At 35.2% G+C, this 17,881-nt stretch overlaps 1 protein-coding gene across 2 annotated transcripts; it reads left to right on the forward strand.

Annotated features, from left to right (window-relative positions):
- Positions 1–1,430: 1,430 nt before the first annotated feature.
- Positions 1,431–17,870, forward strand: LOC140779843 (golgin candidate 6). 2 transcript variants are annotated; one of them, XM_073125133.1, is made up of 19 exons: positions 1,431–1,580; positions 2,553–2,656; positions 3,410–3,462; positions 6,110–6,237; positions 6,328–6,527; positions 6,611–6,684; positions 6,763–6,832; positions 7,562–7,615; positions 7,705–7,800; positions 8,671–8,721; positions 8,790–8,879; positions 9,034–9,147; positions 9,240–9,311; positions 11,861–12,046; positions 14,456–14,559; positions 14,772–14,820; positions 15,767–15,832; positions 16,172–16,933; positions 17,095–17,870. In XM_073125133.1, the coding sequence occupies exons 2-19, from the start codon at positions 2,594–2,596 to the stop codon at positions 17,647–17,649; spliced, it is 2,787 nt and encodes a 928-aa protein (XP_072981234.1). In that variant the 5' UTR covers positions 1,431–1,580; positions 2,553–2,593; the 3' UTR covers positions 17,650–17,870. The 2 variants fall into 2 exon arrangements, with proteins under 2 accessions (XP_072981234.1, XP_072981235.1); XM_073125134.1 differs by lacking the exons at positions 1,431–1,580; positions 2,553–2,656; positions 3,410–3,462; positions 6,110–6,237; positions 6,328–6,527 and having other exon boundaries at positions 6,614–6,684; positions 6,770–6,832.
- The last annotated feature ends 11 nt before the right edge of the window (positions 17,871–17,881 follow it).

The raw sequence follows: 17,881 nt of genomic DNA on the forward strand, positions 1-17,881 counted from the left end.
GTCTTATGCCTCTCATTTATTTTAGAGATAATTATTTTCTTATTTTAAAATATAACTAGAGTAACAGCTAAATATCATAATAGCTTTATTCTAAAATATAAATATTATTTATTAATATTATATACTATAAACTAACCTAATTATTGATTTGTATTTAATACACAATTTACTTTATATCTAATCAACGAGTATTCGTGGTAATTTTATAAATATTTATTTATTATATTAAATATAATTATTATATTTTTATTTTAGAATAAAAGTGATCATAAAAGTAATTATTTTCTAAAGTAAAATTTTTATTTTGAGAATAATAAAAATGAATATCTATTCTAGAATTTTTTGACTTTGCTAACAGTGACTAGAAGGATGGGATTTGGTCTTACTTGGAACCTAGTCCTGATTGGATTACATATGAGGCTCCAAAAGTTCAGAGGATAGATTTGATAAACATATAGATAATAGTTCATCTGCTTCATCAAAATAATGAACAAGACGGTTGTCAGATTTTTACGCATCACCTGGAGCATAACCGAGATGATTGTCATTTTTTCTTCAACATTTATAGATTTGTAGATCTTCAACTAAGAATCCAATCCAACTCTGCTCTTCGGAGTTTGGGCTCAGAAGCAATACATAAAATCAATTTGCTGTCACAACTAGTCATCAATTTTGACGCCATTGAATTAGCTAAATGCCGTAATGATTCAAAGTTACTATGAGATCCTGGTCGCCATGGCATTTAGCTACTCGACCTGGCTACACATTGTATTAGCTAAATGCCATAATGATGCAATACCATTGCGCTAGAGATAATCATCGGGCTTGAAACCTGCTCGACCTAAGCTTAATTTGAGTCTTGCCTAACCAGGGCTCGAGATGGTAATGAGTGGCATGGACTAAATTTTTGTTGCTCATCAGACCATTTATGCATATATATTTTTATAATTTTTTTTGTCTCATATTAAATATTTAGTAAATTATATATTAATATATAAATATGTTATCATAAAATTTAACTAAAATATTTTTATAGAGGCCCATTATACTTAGTCTAATAAAATATAATATTTTTTAAAATTTGATTTGTTATGATAAGTTCATTATGTCTCACATAAGCCTGATATTCAATAAGTTAGTAGCATTAATGGGCTATAGTACTTAGCCCAGTTCAAATTCGGCCCGGTTCTAGTGATTGATGTGTCCTTACTGAGTAATTGATGTGTCGAGTCATGAATAAATATTTAAACTAGCAGCATTAGCATGCTATAGTATTTAGCCCGATTCGAATTCAGCGAGCCCAAGTGATTGATGTGTCATGGCCCAAGTGGTTGATGTGTCGGATCATGAATAAATATTTAAGACAGGCACGAACAGCCCGCGGATTACCTCTGCTTCGCCATCCGAGGACAAACACATCGACTCAGCCTTGATTCGAGACTAAATCTCGATTAGCCGACGCGAACCGAGTTCGACTGGTTTAATTATTATTGACAACTCTCATCGAAGAGGCAAAGGGCTCTTCCTCTCCTTTCGCTTCGACGCCAAAGTAGCCGAGTCCCCCCTCCCCCCCTGTCATCGTGAGATATCCTTCGATCTCTAAGCGTTATGATTACATTTTTCCTTCTTATATTGGTCCATTTTATCGGATTCAAAATGCTTGATTGTTTGGATTATTTGCTTGCGCGTGGTTTATTTTGTGCGTTTTTTTTTTTCAATCATTATTTGCTTACGGTTGTAGCCTTTTTTGGGGTTTCGTCGTCCGATCTAGTTTTTGTCATCTTTGGAATGGCCCGATCTGTTTAGATTTGGGTGATTTTGAGGATCTCTGGTATCAGAAGGTTTCTCTCAAACTCTTCGCATGTAATCTCTTATTACCTCTAGAGCTAATTTCCATTTAATTTATGATAAGTATCTTGGCAGAGATTGCTTTCTTAATAATTTACTCAACTTTCGCCATTCGCGCCTATGAGAATCACTACATTCCTTAGTTCTTTTAGCACTAGGGCTAACGGGCTATTAATAATAGAATAATTTGTGAGTATGACATCTGGATTACTCTTAGTTCTAAGCCTCTGACGAAGTTTTGTAATTGAGTTTGGGTCTAACTTTGAATTGCTCTTTCTATTGTAAGGTTTTTCTTTTGTTCACTTGCCCTATTTTCTAACTGTCTAGCAGCATTTAGTCTTTTTGAGAAGGATGGTGGCATTACAGGGTAGAAGAGAAATGCAGAATATATTATCTAAATTTACCCAATAATTGGTGTTGAAATTTGGAGTGTAAACATAAAGCAGATGTATTTTTATCATTTTAAAATGAGTTGTGGTTGCTCTATAAATACTTTTTTTTCTTCTTTTTTTGCTCCATAAGTTCAACACCATTAGGGAATCTCATCTAATTTAAAGTGTTTGATGCCTTATGCTGTGAAATACTAATTCCTGATTAGGTAGATTCTTTGGGTTTCTTTATCCAATTTGTACTTATCTTGTATAACATATTTTATGAATGCTTGCTATAACCAATTAATTGTGTTTTCTTATCTTTTGTTACAGGATCCTTGTACATAAAATCCCATCACTCTTTATAACATCTTATGATGGGTTCTAAGACCGTATATTTGAAAGGTATTGCAGGAAGTGCAGGGAATATCATGCAGGTTTGTCCATTGCACTTTTTTTCCCCATTTTGTAGAGTATGATATTTTTATTACGGCAAGTAATGGGTATCAGATATAAGATTTTTTGCATAAAATATCCAGTCATTAATTTGATATACTAAGGTACAAAACTTGTGTTGCATTTGTAGTCTTATGATGTCAACAGATAGCTGTTGGTGGGAGTCGGAAATTGAAATAGTTAACTGGGCATTTTTTATTTATTGCAAGTGTAGATTCTAAGGTCACTCTTGTGCTATTAGCTTATCCAAGTCATTTGCTTCTAGTTTATGGGTTTATATGCTCTTATAAGTATGATAATAATGTACATGACCACCAGAACAAAACACTGTTCCTCATTATTTAAAAATAAAGGTTCCAGAGACTTCTGCTTTTTGGGTAAATCCTACACTTTTGGATTACTGTGAGTCAAAGTTTGAGTATGCTATCATTAAGAAATGGAGAATTCTTAACTTGTTTAACTTCTTTAGGTGTCAAAATGTTCCATCAATTTCTTTTTAGCCAGTATTTTCTACCCAGTATCCAACAATTTACTAAATGGCAATTCCTAAGGTACCTTAGGAAGGCCTTTTAATGAATTGTATAGTTCACTTACTAGTTTGTTTTTAATGTTTCTCCCATTGATTACTGATATTTCTTTCATTTTCTCTTCTCGTTCTGTATAGAAACTTAAGATTCACCATTTCTTTAGTAATTCCATGCAGTTCTGAATCAGATTCTATAAATGTCTTGCAGGGAATTGGTGGGTTTGTTTTCGGAAGTGAAAATTCTACTTCAAATGAGGATAGGTACTAGTTGTATATTATTTTAGACTGTCAAGTTAAATGATGCATATTCTTACTACAATCTTAATGATGCATATGCTTTTCTCTATCTACAGTTTAAAAGTTATCCTTGCTGAATTATCAGTTATCATCTATAATTAATTTCCTTGTGCACTGTTAGTCCGTTTCTGTTTCAGTTCTTGTCTACATGTGACTTTAATAATGTGTCTTTATCATTTATGCGATGCTTCAAACTACGGTTCCAAGTATCAATATCGGGATCGGTATCGGCTGTCCAAAAAAATGATACATATCGGCTATATCACTCGTCCGTATCGGTTTGTATTTTAAAATACAAAAAATTCTAATTTTTAAAAAAATAAGAAATAATAAGATATGAATATAATTTATTTATATATAAATCTATAAATAAAAAATAAATATTATTTTCTTAATTTTGTGTCTCTCTTTTTCTATCACTCATACTCTCTCCTTCTCATACAAATAATTTTTTTTTTACTCTCTCCTATTCTCTCTCTTATTAATTTTCTCCTCCACTAACTCTCTCTCCCTCCCACTAACTCTCTCTTATTAACTCTCACTACCTCTCTCTCGACTCCCCCCTCTATCTCTCCATCTCTTTCTTCTCTCTCACCAACTTCTTTCTCTCAATCTCTCCCTCTTTGATTCTCTCTCTCTCACCAACTCCCTTTTCTCTCGGTCTCTCTCTCTCTAATTCTTCTCCGACAATGTTTCTCTGATGAGGTATTTTATCTTTTTCTCTCTCACTCCCTTCGACGAGCTCTCTTTATTTCTCTCTTCTCCCTTTTTTTTCTTACTCTTCTCCCTCTCTTTCTCCCTTTCTCTCTCCCGATTTCGGTCGATTTTGACTGATACGGCTGATCCTAACATGAAACGGATCAAGTATTAGCTGATCCGGTCGATACCAGGCCAAAACCAGTCATTTGGATTCGGATGGTTGATCCGTTTTGGCCAAAACTTGGAACCATGCTTCTAATAATAGAAGGATGATGAACTTGTGGGTTATACATACTATAAGTGCTTTATATCTCAATATCTTGTTATCGGTCAAGATTATATGACGTATACAACATATTAAATTTTTTAATGACCCTGAATAAGGATAATTTATTGCTAATGCTAATAATTTATTTGAATAAATAAATAAACCTTGATAGAAATCACCACCTTGTTTGGAACTTAAAGTTAAATAGTGTTGTAGAACCAAACTTGACGGGGAAGCTAATCAAGCAACCTCTTAGTAGACATCAAATGGTGATGGCAGAACTTGACAAGGCCACTAATGAAGCAACCTCTTTGTAGACATCAAATAGTGATATGGTTTGCTTTTCTTTTATAGATAAACTTTTGGGTCGTGGTTAAGCCACCTACTTTTGGTTCCTATTCTTATGGCCTAAAATATGCAAATAACCAAAATTTGGATTTTTTTTTGGGGTCTCTGATACTATTTCAAGGGGTTCATAGCTGTTATATTCCTATATACTTCTTGCAATTCTGTTCTCTCTTCTTTCCTTTTTTTCCAAATACATGCAATCTCAACAACAATTTGATTGTATGGCCCAAGAATTTAAGTACTGTATGGCACATAGTGTGTTTTCCTTGGCCATCACATCTCATGCCAGTTGGCATGCTTTGTATCAATATGGCTTTTATAGATGGCCGTGGCGGTGGCGTACCGACATGTGGCATGAGGGTGCTGCACAACACCCCTCCTAATAGCATCGTCGCTCACTATCGACCTCGTCGCCTATCGCCGCTTGCTGTCGCCATCGCCGTCACTTCGTCGAGTGCCCTAGCCGACCCGAGAGAAGAGAGATCAAGACAGAGATAAAGAGAGAGAGATCCGGATCCAGACCTGCAACTTAAGTTTAACTCCTCTCTCGATTTCTCTCTCTGTCTCGATATCTCTTCTCTCTTGGGCCGACTAGGGCACCCGACGAAGCGACGGCAACGGCGAGCAGCAGGCGGCGAGCGATGGCGACAGTGACGGTGACTGCAAAGGCAACTATGAGTATCCCTTACCTCTTTCTCTCATTTTCTTACGGCACGGCCGGCAAGTGTTGTGGCACATGCTGTGCCGTCCGGTAGTTGGCACGGTTCGTACCTGTAGCACGGCTCGAACCTGTAGCACGGCTCGAACCTGTAGCACGGCTATCGTTGGTGGCCTTTATGTAGGTCGATGTAGTGCCATTTTTCTGCTACCCCTTACTAATTTTCACATGGCAAGGAGGACTATCACCTTACCATAATGTTCCAATATGAAACATAATGTTTTAGGTGGCGCACTTTAATTTAATTGGTTTGTGTGCCAGAAACTATTTCTCTCGGCATTCCTCTTGGTTGAGACATCTCGGGTGGTGTGGACTGTGCCTCCGAATAATGAAATCTGCGGTATAGATATCCTTTATGATCATACCTTACTCCATGAAGTTTGATAAGTGCATCTGGCACCTTTCTCCATTTGCGGATCCTTTGGTTTGCTAATTTCCCTTCAGAATTAGAGATAACAAAAAAATCGATATGATTTGACATCTTCAACTTCAAATATACTCTCTGTAGCATGTGCTCTTTTGCTGACCTTTTTTTTTTTTTTGGTTTTTAATCTACTAAAATGGCTCTCTTCCTATAGCTATATTGAACGCCTTCTCGATCGTATAAGCAATGGGGTATTAGCTGAGGACAGGAGAAATTCTATAACTGAACTTCAGTCACTTGTTGCAGAAAGTCGTTCAGCTCAGATGTCATTTGGGGCAATGGGTAGCTGCTTTTTGCTTGCTATGCTGTGAACTTTTATTGAATAACTTATATATAAGATGCAATTAATGCTTGCCTTTTGCGACAAAACAGGGTTTCCTGTACTCCTAAATGTTTTGAAAGAAGAACGCGATGATGTTGAAATGGTCCGAGGTTCCCTGGAAACTCTTGTGAGTGCCTTGACTCCTATAGAAACATCACATGGAGCAAAAAATGAAGTTCAACCAGCTTCATTAAATTCCGACACACTTTCTCGAGATTCAGATAATATTTCTCTTTTATTGAGTTTATTGGTGAGTTTTGCCTTTCTTATTTCCTTTCGCCAACTTGGTGTTGTACTCTCATCTTATACATGTGTTGCTACATTTCTTTGTAGTCGGAGGATGACTTTTATGTGCGATATTATACACTTCAGCTTCTAACAGCCCTTCTTACACATTCCCTAAATAGGTACTTTTTGATTTGTTCCTCTTGAGTGGTTACTATAATATCAGCTGTCTTGGTCAACTTGTGGTCTTACTGTTCCAGATTACAGGAAGCAATTCTTTCAATTCCTCGTGGCATAACACGTCTAATGGATATGCTTATGGATCGCGAGGTCTCTGATTATCCTGCTATTTGATTCATGCCCTCTCTTTCTTTTTCAATATAATTGTTGTAAACAGGAGAAGTATCTATACATGAACTTGTGATTCTACCTCTCGATTTTCATTCATCACCTTTTTTGTTTTGTTCAAGAATTTTACTTCTGATTTGTAAACCCTCAGTTATTTTGCTTCAGGAAAATGCCCTGATTGAATATTTGAATCCTAACGCTTCTCACCATCTTACTCCTGGAGAGTGGCTGTGAGCCTGTGACATGCATTACATTAGTACTCTAGTTATTTGTAATTTAATTTAGTTTTTTATGTTTTCATAAATATTAAGATACTGACAGTGAACTAATGAACCATTTTTGGAAGTTGAATGTGTAGCGTTTACTTTTCATTAGATGTTATTACATGCCAAAATTTAAATAAGTAAATTCTCAGAATGAAAAGGCATTATCATCTAATTAATTTATATATATATATATTATATATATATATATATATATATATATATATGTTAGTCCAGTTGGTATGCACTGAGGGTTACTGTGTCTGTTCTATTGCCTTATTGTATCCCAAATTGTCTGCTAATGGGAACCCTAGGATTGTCAAAATTAACAGAAATGTTTAATCTACTATTGATTTCCTCCCAGCCTCCCCCTATTTACACCAGTCTTTTACATGAAGCCTCGTTATCCCTTTTTGTTTTTAAACTGATGGATTATTCTGTGTGACAGGTTATACGAAATGAAGCCTTGTTGCTTCTTACTTATTTGACACGCGAGGCAGAGGTTGGTTTGTCTCCTGTGTTTGGTTTATAAGTTATATTATGTTCCACATCCAATTGATCTCTCTTACAATCCGCATTTTTTATGTTCAGGATATTCAAAAGATTCTTGTATTTGAGGGTGCATTTGAGAAGATATTTAGCATTATCAAAGAGGAAGGAGGCTCTGATGGAGGCGTAGTTGTGCAGGTGAGCATCTTTGAACATGGTATTATGATGGGTAAATTGATTTTGTCTGTATACCTGGTTCTCTCTAGAGCATTTCATCATTCATCTTTGAACTCTGGAATAGAGTAAATTCCATTATCTCCCTTTTTCAAAGACTTATTAAATAGAAGCATTGGAGGGTTTCTTAGGTTGCATGAGGCTAAGTTACAACTGATTATGCTGTTATCCTCACCAAAAACAGGCCTTTCAAATTTGATGGCAAACTCTTCATCTCTTCTCTTTTCTTTTTTTGTTTCTGCCTTAAATTTGCTTCATGCCTATGCAAACTTTGGTGAAGTATATGTCATTCTGTGCACTCCGGGCATAGTTCAGACTATTTAGCCATACCAAACTAAGAGATGTCCTTTTATGGAGATCAATGGTTATTGGCATTCTTTATTTGTTGGCACGTCTAACTTCTAAGCCATATGGGAAGTCTGTTATACTGCTTTTCTATTTCTTATTTTACAACCTTTTTACTCAATTAACAAGAGGAGTACAAATCCTCTTTAGTCCTTTGCACCTGCTTCTTCATTTGGAATGTAGTGACTATATTAGGGAGGAAATGTATGTTGTAGTTTGCTTTGCAAGAACCAAACTGACACCATTTCTTACTCCCAATATTCTATGTTTCTGTATTTTTTTATCAAATAGTTATTGCATCTAGAAATTCACTCATCTTTTGTTGTCTTATTACTTTACCAAAATGTAAATTTAAGTGTCAACATACTGATCTTTGTATTCCAATAACATTTTCAGCCATTTGTCTCTATATTTTCTTACCTATGTGCCTAAGCTTTTATTTGTACTTTTTTGTTTATTGATTGTGATAAATAATATTTTTCTGGACAGGATTGTCTTGAGTTGCTGAATAATCTTATTCGTAATAATGCATCCAATCAGGTTGGTGTCTCTTGAAGCTGCTAGGTTTGAATATATTTGTCCATCTGACTTTGAAATTCTTTGTTCAGATATTGCTGAGGGAAACAATTGGATTTGATCCTTTAGTATCAATACTAAAGCTTCGGAGAGGTAGTGCTTACAATTTCACTCACCAGAAGGTAAATTTGATTTCTCTAAAACTTAATTTGTACATCTCTGTTCTCTTCGTCTATCCAAATGTTGCAGTACATATTTTACCTCATGACTAATCCAACACTTTGTTTTCTTTCGGTAGTATGTTTAATTATTTACATTAAATTACCTTGCTTTTAGACAGTAAATCTTCTCAATGCATTGGAAACTGTTCAATCAATTCTACTGGGAGGTCCAGCTACTGAGCCAGGTAAAGATGCTAATAGGCTGTCCAATCAAACTGCACTGGTTCAGGTATATCACCTTGTTTCTATTAGTAATATAATATAAATCCCATATATTGTGCAATAGTGAACTTCTTTATGTATTTATTTCTCAAACCATAGAAGAAGATTCTGGACCATCTCTTATTGTTGGGGGTTGAGAGTCAATGGGCTTCAGTAGCTGTCCGATGCTTGGTAAGATATTCTTATAATTAATACAATAGTACATAATACATCACTCTATAAATTAATGCACCCGAATATGAATGTTTAAGTATTATTTTAACAATAATAAATCATTCTTATTTTCATGAATGACATCTCAATCATTAGGTTCTTGTATGTATCTTCTACCTGTTTTGGTTTTCTTAAATTTCTTTTTGCGCTAGCATTGTAACATCCATATGAGGAACTCTGTCACGTGCCTTCTAAGTTCTAATTCTAGTTCAACAGTTAACTCTTGCTAAGTACTGTAGTGCAGCTGTGTATAGTTTATAGTTGTATCTTATCTATGCATGGGTTGCTTGGATCTTGCGCTTTTCACATTTTCTGGTCAAATATAGATTCCACCTGCCTTTTAATGTGTTCTGCCTTTGTCTTTCTGAAGTAATTAAGTAGATTTTAGTTCTCCAGTTCATTCATGGTTCATGAAAATGTGACAGAATTAAGATGCAAATTAATACCTCCAATACATCTGTCCTGGAAACCTTTTCCCTATGCTCCGTATTCGTGTATTATTCTGATAAACTCTAGGAGCTTATCCAGCACTTTTCCTGCATTTGATAAGCTACTAAATTATATGTAAGCAAAAAGTTCACAGAATTCACTGAGATTTAGTTTTCAAGTAAGAATTTGATTTACAACCTTCAGTGCTCATTGCACATGTTAAATTAGTTGTTGACCTTTGTGAAGTCGACCTTAGAATATTATGTCCTTTCTAAAACAGGTAACTTTTTATTCTTCACATCATTAACTTTTGTCTGGAAAGAGAATGGAATGGGATATGATGCAGAAGTCCGTACTATGTTCTGAATCTTTTGATAGTTTATTTTCTGACTTCATGCGTTAGCTTCATAATTAATTTATTTATAAATTGAACAATTACACCTAGACCCCTTTAATTGTTGCCCATTTCCACATAAAACTTTTTATTTTTGTCGTGATACATTGACCCCCTTAACTATGGAAAACTTCTGAAATACCTTTTCTGTTTGTTATTTTTAAAATCTCTCTATTGAAAAAATAACATGTGAGTGTTACATGATTTATCTTATGCCATCTAGAGACCATTTTATTCTTATTTTAGAAAAAAAAAGGAGCAAAGTTGAGGATAAAATGGTCATTTAACATCTTCCAGTAACACCGTTAAAGGGGTGAGAGACTTTTCATAGTCTATGAGGTCAATGCGTACAAAAGAAAAGGATGAGGGGGTGCATATGAAAATGGATAATAGTTCAGAGAGTTTTAATATAATTATTCCTTTATAAATTACTAGAACTGTTTGTCTCTAATGTTCGGATAGGCAATGTGCAATTGAACAATTACTAGAAAATGAAATTTAGGATGTGGAGAGTTGCTTATGAGGGAGTTCTTTCATATTTCACCTTTTTTCTAATATGCTTTGCATATTATAATTCAGGAAAGAGAAGATGGTTATTGGTTTATATCTAGCAGAAATGGTGTTGGCCATTTACTACCGGTCCTGCAAATTTGTCATACTAGATGGATACTGTTTTTGTTACCAATAGCCAGCTCACATGTTTACTCGCATGTGCCATTTCTAGTATTTCCATGAAGGCTCCCCTGGTCACTGTGCTTTATTTAAGAAGAATGATTGCATTCAGTGTAATTTGGACAAGTAATTTACCAAGAGACCTTGTACATGACTGTGCTCCGAAGTGCACTAGAGTTTAGTATTAAGAACACTTAGCCTTACCCAAGTTTGCGATCTACTCCAAGAGGAGCAGTACAGACGTAGATGATATCATCATGACCTCTTTTTGCCTCAATCTCCAATATATGCATGCGTAGCATATAGGATGTATGGTAGTGATGGCCGAACTAGTTTTCAAGCAAAAGTTCATATTGCGTTGCTAAGTATTTTGCTAAACATGATAATAGTTGGGCATACAATTAGATAAGGTAACAGTGTCAGGATCTTATTGCTTGAAGGTCAAGGAGGGAACAATTTTATCAAAGGTATGATTTTAGATGCAGAAGGTCCTTATCAATTTTGAGATAGCTTTTGGCAGGTTTTATGTTTTAGATGATAATGGAGAATTCTGGCCAAGTTATGGCTATTTTAACTCCTTTTTCACTTCTGTGTGAGAGAGGCAATCTAACATATGCTTGTATTTTTCAAAAACCCTCAGAAAATCTTTTAAATGAAACTGAGGCTGCTTAGATAAATGGCTTAAGTCAGTGTGCAGATATGCAGTCAAGAATGTGATCTTCTATAACTTGAATTTAGCAATAAACTGTTGAGCAAATGACTATGTCATTCTTGGTTCATACAGATCAATTTGGTTCCTTGTGTCTTTCTTGCTGTAAAACTTGAAGGTCACAGGTCATGCATTTTCTGGTAGAAGTTTGAACATTTGGTGCTTTCCCATCTTTACTGTGATCCATATACTTGTTGCTCATTGAAAGCTAGATGCTAGGGATAAAAAGGACTGGAAAGATGGGATGCATTGACAGATTGAAACTCCTGCATTTATCTGGTGAATAATGCATTATTTTTCCAGGCCCTGCGATGCATTGGCAATTTGGTTACAAGAAATCCTGATAACCTTGATGTTCTTGCAAGTAAGCAAGTTGGAGAAGAGCCCCATGTTGAACCTGCTCTGAATGCCATATTCCGTATCCTGTTGCGTACCACTACAATACAAGAATTCGTAGCCGCGGACTATGTCTTCAAGTGTTTTTGTGAGGTATCATTCTAAATTTGTGAATTACTTATATCTTGGTATACTGGACGAAAAATGCATGATCTTTGGATCCTTCATGATTCAGGATGTCTTTACGTGTTTTCAAACCTTTGTTTTCTATATTAGAATCACCTCATAAAAGTTTAGGAATCTTGCCTTATTCCTCAGTTCATGGCATATCACATGTTCACAATATTCTTATATATACATACATACATATATATATATAGGAAAAATTATATTTTACCCCCTATGGTTAGGCTAAATTTATTTCACCCTAATGATTTTATTTGTATCATTTTACTCCTTTATGATTATATTTGAATTGGGATCGTTACTTTTCTCGTCATATTTGATCAATATATAAGTTAAATTTAAGGATACCTATTAGAGTCAAAATCATAGACTAGATAAAAAATTTCAACACATCTAAAATATTACGATTAGATTTCAAATAATAAAGATATGATAAAAACATATATATGTTTAGTATATTTATTATATTTTGTTATATTTGATTAGTATTATTTTAGATGTATTAGAAAACTTATCTAATTATCTACAACTTTGTTTCTAAGGAGTCTTCAAATTCAACTTATAGATTGGTCAAGTATGATAAAAAAAATATAATAGTTGTAGTTTGAATGTAACTATAAGGGGGTGAACTGACACAAATAAAATTTTGGAAAGGTGAAGTGAATTTAGGCCTAATCATAGAGGGTAAAATGTATTTTCCTCTATGTATATATATTAGATGAATCTTTGTGCAAGATCATATGATATCTAATGTTCTCCTAAAAGAGAGAAGCATATGGCATGTTCTCAATTTCAATATATATATATATATATCAATCATATGATATCTGATGTTCTTCTGAAAGAGGGAAGCAAAAAACCATTCATACTAACAGTTCTTTTTGGCTAAGAACATCTTACATTGTAGAGTATGATTTTATTTTGTTAAAATCTAGCATAGAGAACTTTGAAGGGATAAATATTTTCATTCAAGATGCCTTGATGTGATAGGGCTTTGTTTGGCTCTTTGGCTTAGTTGTATCTTGGAAATGAACGGAAGTCCCCTAATCAAGATTTACCATCGGTATCCTTACTGAAACTGTTCTAATGTCAAGAGAAACTTTTCAAGTGTTGTAAATGTTGCAAGCTTATACTGCCGTAATGGTAGGTTTTTGTTTGCTTGCTGGCATTTATCTTTCATGATGTCTTTCTCGTGCACGATTTTGTTCTGACAAGAAAATCCAAGTTCTTAATGGTGTCAATACTATGTTCACCATCTTCTTAAAATTGAGCTGTATTCTCCCCATATTCTTGGGAGAAGTCCTTCATAGTTTTGTATTGCGCACATATGCTTGGTGCATTTTTAAAAATCAATTGCAAGAAACACCATCAGTACATGATTGTCCTGCTATTAAATTAGAGCTTAAATTCATGAAGTTTTTAGCACAATACTAATGAGTGATGTTGGTAGATTTGAACTACTTTATCTGAAGATGGTAAAACTACCTCTTCTTGTCTGTTAGTCAAGACTGTGATTTGAAAAGTGAGACATGGAGGAGCTATGAAGATTAAGATTACTAATTTACTACTAACCATTTTTTTGTATCATTCAATGACTATGCATCCTTCCAATTCCTTAGTTCCCCTAGCTGCCCATGACTATCAGCACTACTACAAAAAGGAGAGTAAAGAATCAAGAAAATTTGAGAAAATTTGTGCTGTGTTTTCAACAACAGCTGGAAATTTGTGAAGGATATCTTTAGCTGTTGCAGGATTTCCAACAAAACAAACTATTTTTTTTTTAAACAAGCGAATTTTTTGGATCAACCAACATTAGAGTAATTTATTGTCCTGGAGTGTGTACCATATACACTAATACTTGGACTTTTTTCAGACAACTTGAGTCTCTTTCCTTAAATTGATTAATCCACTTATTTAGTCAGTGAAACATATACAATATATAGCACATAAAGATCACAGGAATATTATCTTCCAAAAGTATTGTGCCTTTTAATACCTCCATAAGTCTTTACCCATGTTTTTTTTTGGAATAGTACACTGGCCTCTCACCTATAAACATCTATATGAATCTCGGTAATCAATATTGAGGATGTAATTATGCAGCTATAGTTATTTTGGTAGAAAAGAAAAATGTCGAGAAAATCTTGTACAGCTGAAGATACTATAGTATTTTGTGATATTTGAGTAGAACTGTTCAATGAACATAAGTAGATGTTCATGCTACTCGTGTCCTCTTCTAGACAAATGCTACTGAATTAGCTTCATGGTAATTGGTCTAAGTGATCCTAGCTATCCAAAATCTTTTTAATTTTTTTTGTCTATGCTGCTGTGCATATGAGAAATGTGATGTTTGATTCCTATTTTCCCTTGAGGCAGCAAAACCCTGATGGCCAAGCATTATTAGCATCAACGATGACTCCTCATCCTAGCTCATCAACTCTTGCTACTCTTAAAGAAGGTGGCAGCACGCCATTTGGAAGGTCAGTTTAAAACATGATTCTAGGCTTTCCCCCCTCTGTTTATGTGTGTGGGTGTGTTTTATTCTGCAGATCATTGTCTTCAGATTTTTGTTTTGTGTTTGATTGAGAAAATTTGACATACTACATCTCAAACTAGTTCTGTTTGCCGGTTTAAGAATTCCTCTTTCAACTTCTGCTAAATATTTTTTTTCCTCCTTGTTCTCATATGGCAGTATGCTTCTGCAAGCACTGGTATCAGCTGGTACTAATGGTGATTCCGAGGTATGTCGTGAGTTTTGGGGTCTCATTTGGTAAATTATTCATCTTCATGGGATGATGGAAGTAACCATTTCAGGAAGCTTTGTAAGCCATCAACTTTCAATTGGCTGTTAGCGCAGTTGAACTTTATTCTTGTTTCCAATGGAAATGTCATACGTAAACATCCTTGTATTGACCCACTTAGGCTTGAATGGATTGTTTATCTCATATTATCAAGAATTGTTGTCTAGGATTTCTGAGATTTGCTGTTATGAGTTCTCTAACTAAGAAAGCTTTCTCATATCCTGCACACTACATAGAAAGGCATTAATCTATTTAATCGATAAAAATCTCCAGATCCAGCAAGCATTTTTTCTGATTATATACTTGGTGTCGAGGAAAATATATTAATGCCATAGACATATGATCTAGATTGTGAAACTTAATATAAGATTACTACTATTAAAATCTATTGTTTCACAATTCATTGCTAAGTTCAAATCAACATAACCAAGGAAAAGAAATGGTCTTCAGTTGTATCGTCAAATAGGGAAATAGCCACTCTGTCAATCAGACCTTAGATTGTTGAAGATTGCTAGTTGCAATAATGGATGAACACCTAGTAGAAGGTTATAGGAGATTTTTCTTTTCATGTATTGTATTCTTCCTTCCGTTGTATCTTCCTGCTATAGACAACATAATTTCAACCTTGCATCATTATAAGTGAAAAAGGAGTAAGGAGAAAAATCAATATCCATTGTTTCGGCATCACCTTTCACTTTAAAAGGTAACATTTTATAGCTCACCTTCAAAAATATTCAGAAGGTTACATCTATAGTTCTCACCCTATTTACAGATTGTCATTCTAGTTTAATTTTTAAGGTAAAATTTGACAGTTCAGTAAGTCATTAACTTTTTTCTTTCATGTGCTATGTACACCAACATTGTTTTTCTGTAACCTTGGGAACAGGTATGTTTCAGAGCTGCTAGTGTTCTATCTCATATACTAAAGGACAATATCCAATGCAAGGAACGGGTACGTGGCGATGTGCATTAATACATTCATGATTCTTCTTCTTCTGGCTTTTATATTTTTCTTATAATGAGAGGATAGGGTTACTTGAATATCTGCCTTGTCTTCTTGTGAGCAAGTTGTTCATCAGAGTTTATGCTTTCCATTGTACTTAACGTTATCCAGCTCCGTTTTTCATTTCTTCCTTGGAATTAAGGTATTTTTTTTTACAATTAAATGCTTCTATATACTCTTTTGACATGAAGATGAGCAACTCTAAAGAAGGAACTTTTCCTTAGTAAATTATTGCATGTTGCAGATTAACCCTGACGCATATCTTCAACATTTGCGGTAACATTTCAGGTTTTACGAATCGAGTTTGAAGCATCTGTGCCATCCTTAAGTCCCACAGAACCACTCATGCAACGAGTTGTGAAGAATTTGGCTGTTGCTGCTTCTATGAGAAGTAAAGACAATGACCAAAATGTTCCAATAAGAGACTCATATATCCAACCACTCATTCTCCGGTTACTGATCATATGGCTTGCGGACTGTCCAAATGCTGTCGACTGCCTTCTTGATTCACCAGCACATCTTACCTTTCTGCTTGAGCTTGTTTCGAGCATGCATTCCAGTGTATGTGTCAAGGGATTGGCTGCTATTGTGTTGGGGGAATGTGTTTTATACAACAAAAGTAATGGGAACGACAGAGATGCGTTTGCTGTTGTTGATGGTATCAGTCACAAGATTGGTCTCACCTCATATTTTCTTAAGTTTGATGAGTTACAGAAAAGTTTTGTACCTCTCTTCACATCCAGCAAACACCGCAAGCCACTTGCAAGATCAAATACAGCAGGCATGGCAGAATCCCAAGATGTTGAGCATGAAGAAACAAATGAGAGAAATGAAGATCCAGTCCTTGTAGAAATATTTGATCCACAATTTGTTAATTTTTTGAGTAAGATTGAAGCTGATATTAGAGAAAGTATTATGGACATCTTCGGTCATGCAAAGAACAAGGTCACAATACTGCCAGCAGAGTTGGAGCAGAAAGATGGCGAGGTTGATGCAGACTATATCAAACGGTTGAAATCATTCATGGAAAAGCAATGTACTGAGATGCAGGTATCTGTTATTTATTATGCATGCAGACTTCAAGATACATTGCTAGTACCAATGCAAATTATTTTGGTTTAAATTTAGTAGTACCCTCTTTAAAAATTGATTTCTTCCAATTAATTTTATTTAAGAAGATCTCTGCAACTGAACTGGTAATCTCTGTTAAGGACTTGCTTGCTCGCAATGCTACATTAGCCGAGGAGTTGGTGAGGACCGGTGGCAGCAGTGTAGCTGATAGAGCTGATAAACCAAGCAGTGGCAGAGAGAGAGTCCAATCTGAAGCCCTTCGTCAAGATCTTCAAGAAGCTGGAAGGCGCATTGACACACTGAAGTCCGAAAAGTCTAAGATTGAATCAGAAGCTAGCCACTATCAAAATTTGGCTGCAAAGCTAGAGTCTGACCTCAAGAGCCTATCTGATGCTTATAACAGTCTAGAACAGGCCAACTTTCACCTGGAAGCTGAGGCGAAAGCTTTGCGGAAAGGAGGAAATGTACCACATGTGGATGCAGAATCAATAAGGGCGGAGGCAAGGGAAGAAGCACAGAAGGAGAGTGAAGCTGAACTGAATGATCTGCTTGTTTGCCTAGGCCAGGAGCAAAGCAAGGTTGAGAAACTGAGCTCAAGACTACTGGAGTTGGGTGAGGATGTGGATGCCCTCCTTGAAGGCATAGGCGATGATATTGGGCTTCAGGAAGATGATGAAGACGATAATACTGAGTGATGTGCTTTTATTCAGGTTGGCCCGTGAACAGGTTCAATCTCTGGGATGTTATTACTGTACAGTTGTACAATATGTTACGTCACATTTCAACTTATTTTAAAGTTATTTAACAGACCTTCTTTCGAAAGAAAAAAAAAAACAAGGACTTTTAGACCAAATTTATTGTTGATTCCGTTTCTAATGAACTTGGTGCAGTTCGTGCCATTTCCTGGTCAATCAAACTGTTACGTCT

This window comes from Typha angustifolia, chromosome 15 (assembly GCF_048772165.1).
Source record: "Typha angustifolia cultivar Huaian chromosome 15, ASM4877216v1, whole genome shotgun sequence".
In the NCBI taxonomy this organism is placed as follows: Eukaryota; Viridiplantae; Streptophyta; class Magnoliopsida; order Poales; family Typhaceae; genus Typha; species Typha angustifolia.

What these genes read in the sequence shown, in the direction of transcription:
- LOC140779843 (XM_073125133.1), top strand. Translation starts at nt 2,594, where the DNA reads ATGATGGGTTCTAAGACCGTATATTTGAAAGGTATTGCAGGAAGTGCA. An exon ending in GTGCAGGGAATATCATGCAG is followed by an intron (nt 2,657 to 3,409) that starts GTTTGTCCATTG and finishes AATGTCTTGCAG; the next exon opens with GGAATTGGTGGGTTTGTTTT. An exon ending in GTAATAATGCATCCAATCAG is followed by an intron (nt 8,722 to 8,789) that starts GTTGGTGTCTCT and finishes TTCTTTGTTCAG; the next exon opens with ATATTGCTGAGGGAAACAAT.